Consider the following 4,443-nt stretch of genomic DNA (forward strand, 5'->3'; position numbering starts at 1 on the left):
TAGTCAAAGTGTATTGATTCATTTCAGTTCCTTGATGGAAGGGAGCATTGTCTTCCTTTTCATCAAAACAAGGATGCACATGGAAGCTATTGTCTGCTAGCTTATTCAACTTAGAAGTTGTGGCATTGTAACTTCTAATTTTGGAAATCGAAGTCCTTTGTTCAGCATTAACTCTTGTAGTGCTCATAACTTTCAAACTTTGACCTAGTCCCTTTGCTAAGGCACCAGGTTGAATGAGTCCATGCTTGGGAATTTTTGAAGCTTGTCCCATTTCATACTTCAGAGTTTTTGAGGGATTCATGTCAACCTAATACAAAATAATAATAATAATAATCAAAAGATCAAATAGGTAAGGAAGTTTTTCATAAGATGAAATATTAACTGAAAACGCATTCAGAAAAAGACACATGTACATGTAACACAGGTTCCTCGCATAAACCATTAAAACTTTAGTAAAATTAAGGTAACATTAAAGACCAAGATTATTAAACAAATTTTCACAGAAAATACTATAAGAATCATTACCATAATAAATTAATAAAGTAAAAGCAAGCATGATAAAGCTGCAAACCTTAATGAGTTCTTTTTCTTTTCATTTGTGTAGAGTTATCTAACACTTCTAAGTCATCATCCTTTTTTTCCAATATATCAAAAGAATCACGAGGTTGAACATTTTGCACTATATGCCAACCTTTATTCGAATGATCGATAACATAAAATACTTGTGATGCTTGGCTGGCTAATACAAATGGCTCATTTATTTTCAAACATCGCCGACGATTAACACTTACAAAGCCATATTCATCCATTTTAACTCCCTTCTTCTGATCATACACATCGAACCATGTACATTGGGATAAAATCACTCTTCTCTCCCCAACAAATTGTAATTCAAGAACCTCGGTTAACTCGCCATAGTAATTCATAGGTTTTTGCTCTTCACCGGTCTCACCTACTACAACTACCCCACAATTCTGAGTTTTCAAATATTTATCATACTCTTGCACATGAAACCTATATCCATTAACAATATGGCCTTTGAATCTTGTCACATATGGTAGAGGACCACATGATAACGATAGCAAATCTGCCATTCTCTTACTATCATCATGTTTGTACAACTCTGCAATCTAACAACATCAAATACCCTTTTAGAAAACAATATTTACATACTTAATCTAAGAAAATTAATTAATTTCTACTCACCTTCTTTTGTAACCAACTAATTAATTGTCTATTCCACTCCACATCTGAACTTTGTTGAGAGGCCTCACTATGAATTTGTGAAAATTCTCTACAATGAATTGAAGTTCTACATGTTATTTTAAGTTGAAATATGGACAAGATAGAAGTAAATTATTAGATTTAATCAATACTTACTCGAGAAATGGTTGAATTTCATCACAGTTCTTCAAAATATAAAAATGTGCCTCCTCCAAATCATGTGAATCAAGTTTGTCTGGTGAACTACCCTTTAAACTTTTTTCAGGCTCACAAAATATGGTTAAACCACCATCAGATTCAATTACCCCACCATCATAATTTCTCTCCGCACAAGTAAATTTTTTTCTTTATTGTATTCAATTACCTTGAACATAATGTCATATTACCAATAAAACACTTCAAAAAGTGTAGGTATCTCTCTATTGGATACATCCATCGATATTGAACTGGTCCAGCAATCCTAGCTTCATTAGGTAAATGAATAGACAAGTGCACCATGACATCAAAAAAAGCAGGAGGGAACACCTTTTCTAACTTGCATAGTGTTTTTGGTATTTGGGCTTCTATTTGTTTCAACTCCTCTATGCTCAAACATTTTGCTCCAAGAACTTTGAAAAAAATAGACAACTCAATAAGTGGTTCAAACACAGATTTGCAAAGCATACCACGCATGGCAAGTGGCAGTAAATGTTGTAGAATTATATGACAATCATGGCTTTTTAATCCCAATTTTTTTTATCCTTAAGGTTGACATATTGAGAAATATTTGAGGAAAATCCATCTGGGACCTTTAAATTCTTCAAAAAATTGAATTTTTTCTTCTTCTCTTCAACAGATAATGTGTAAGATGCTACCGGCAACTCATATTCATCTCCATTTTGTATTGGATGCAATTCTTTCCGTATATTCATTTCTTGTAAATCCAACTGAGTACTCAATGTGTCTTTTGTTTTCCCTTTGATATCTAAAATTGTCCCCAAAATATTGTCACATATATTCTTCTCAATGTGCATCACATCAAGATTATGTCGCAACAATAAGGTTTTCCAATATGGAAGATCAAAGAATATACTCTTCTTATTCCAGTTATCACCCCTTTTCTTATGCGATATTTTAATCTTTTTCCGTGGATCCTTTGTTAATGGCAACCCATCTAAATCAGCAACTTGATCAAGTATATCATCACCAGACAACATTTCTGGTGGTAGCCTATGCTCAACAGTGTTATCAAATGACACTTTATCATTTCTCCATTTGTGATTAAGAGGAAGATAGCGTCTGTGGCCCATATAACACTCTTTTTGGCCATTTTTTAGCCTTGTAGAGCTAGTTTTTTTATTGCAACATGGGCAAGCAAGTTTTCCTTTTGTACTCCATCCAGACAAATTGGCATATGCTGGAAAGTCATTAATGGTCCACAACAAAGATGCATGTAACTTAAAATTCTTTCTAGTTGATGCATCGAATGTCTCTACTCCAGTTTACCATAATTCATTCAACTCCTCTATTAAAGGTTGTAGATAGACATCAATTGCTCACCAGGACCATTAGGACCAGGTATAAGCATTGACAAAATAAAATTCTCTTGCTTCATGCAAAGCCAAGGGGGCAAATTATAAGGAACAAGTACCACAGGCCAAATGCTGTAGGGAGTTCTCGACATTCCAAATGGTTGTAAACCATCACTAGCAAGTCCAAGTTGTACATTACGAGGTTCAGCTACAGAAGATGGGTGTAGTTCATCAAATTTTTTCCATGCCATTGAATCAGCTGGATGCCTCATTATTCCATCATCAACTCTTTTGTCATGATGCCATAACATCAAAGGAGATGTCTTTGAGCACATAAATAATCTTTGAAGTCTTGGCTTTAGAGGAAAATAACGTAAAATCTTGCACGGTATCTTTTTTCCTTTTTTCAATTTTGTTTCCCCACTATGTTTAGCATCCTTCCATCTAGATGCACCACAAACTTTGCACGATTGAAGACAATTATCATCCTTCCAATACAACATGCAATCATTCTTACATGCATCAATCTTCTTACAAGAAAGCCCAAGATCTCGAATTACCTTCTTTGCCTCATAATATGAATCTGGCAAGTTTGTTCCATCAAGCAATAAATCATCTTTCAAAAACTTTAATAGCATCGTAAATGACTCATTACTCCAATGACCAATACTTTTAAGGTGAAGCAATTTAATTAAAGTAGAAAGTATAGAAACTTTTGCAATTTCATATAATGGTAGATTAAGATCTTTCAATAACCTATAAAATCTTTTTGCTTCAACATTTGGTTCCTCCTCCCGAAGATCATCACCAGTACTATTATTCATATTATCTCCATCAAAATCGGGGTACAAATCTCTTAGCAACCCATGTATTTCATCCTCACCATCATCCTCTTCAATGTCATTATCATCTATAAATTCAAAATCTGATTGTGCTTCACCTAACATCTCCCCATGGTGATACCAAAAAGTATAACTTGGTATTATCCCATGCACTATTAAATGTGACCTAACTACAACACGTGTTCTAGAAGTTGCATTACCACATTTAATACATGGACAACGGATCGACATTGGTTCTCCTAATTTTGTAAAAGCATAATCCATGAAATTCTCTACCCCATCTATATAAGCATTAGCAAGTCTATTGGTAATAAGTTCCATCCATTGCTTATTAGGTGCCATAATCTTCATGCATGTAAAATAGATATAACAATATATTAGTATAACAACCAGGTACTCAAAAGATGGTAAAAACAAAGGTTACACAAATTTGAATAGTCAAATTACATGACAAAAATCTAGCAATTCAAGAAAATTCAACATATAAATAGTAAAAGACCAAATATTTCAAAATAATAACTTTTGAATGTACATTCTAAACATCAATAATATGTTTAGTTATTTATAAAAATCTTGTGTAAATGATTTTATTTCCCCAATAGACATCATTAGCTCCCTCCTATTAGTTAAACAACTTTGAGTTTTAGCTATAAGTTTTAACTCCCAGATCTCAATTATTTTTTTGGCAATCCTGAAGTTATCAACTATTTTCTTTGTGGCTATCTTGCGTCTCCATGATAACTATTAATACAACCTCTTACTTCTTAAAAAACGTTAGGAACTATAATGTAAATCTAATTATGGTTACCCTTTTTCTTGAATGTATGGCAGAACAAACATTGTAGATGATTTTAAAGCAAATGAGG

General features: G+C 33.3%; 1 protein-coding gene across 1 annotated transcript; it reads right to left on the reverse strand.

Annotated features, from left to right (window-relative positions):
* Positions 1 to 1,943: 1,943 nt before the first annotated feature.
* On the reverse strand, positions 1,944 to 3,919 carry LOC125833050 (uncharacterized). Its single transcript, XM_049512208.1, has 2 exons — positions 2,764 to 3,919; positions 1,944 to 2,620 (listed from the first exon to the last, which is right to left on the reverse strand). The coding sequence occupies exons 1-2, from the start codon at positions 3,917 to 3,919 to the stop codon at positions 1,944 to 1,946; spliced, it is 1,833 nt and encodes a 610-aa protein (XP_049368165.1).
* Between the last annotated feature and the right edge of the window lie 524 nt (positions 3,920 to 4,443).

The sequence above is a fragment of the Solanum verrucosum genome, unplaced genomic scaffold (assembly GCF_900185275.1).
Source record: "Solanum verrucosum unplaced genomic scaffold, falcon-dt-bn FXZP01000202.1, whole genome shotgun sequence".
Taxonomy (NCBI): domain Eukaryota; kingdom Viridiplantae; phylum Streptophyta; class Magnoliopsida; order Solanales; family Solanaceae; genus Solanum; species Solanum verrucosum.

Bases quoted from the DNA above. Each gene is read 5' to 3' on its own strand.
- LOC125833050 (XM_049512208.1), bottom strand. From the start codon at position 3,919: ATGGCACCTAATAAGCAATGGATGGAACTTATTACCAATAGACTTGCT. The intron at 2,621-2,763 runs GTGAGCAATTGA...ATGACTTTCCAG, and splicing joins ACCTGGTCCTAATGGTCCTG to CATATGCCAATTTGTCTGGA.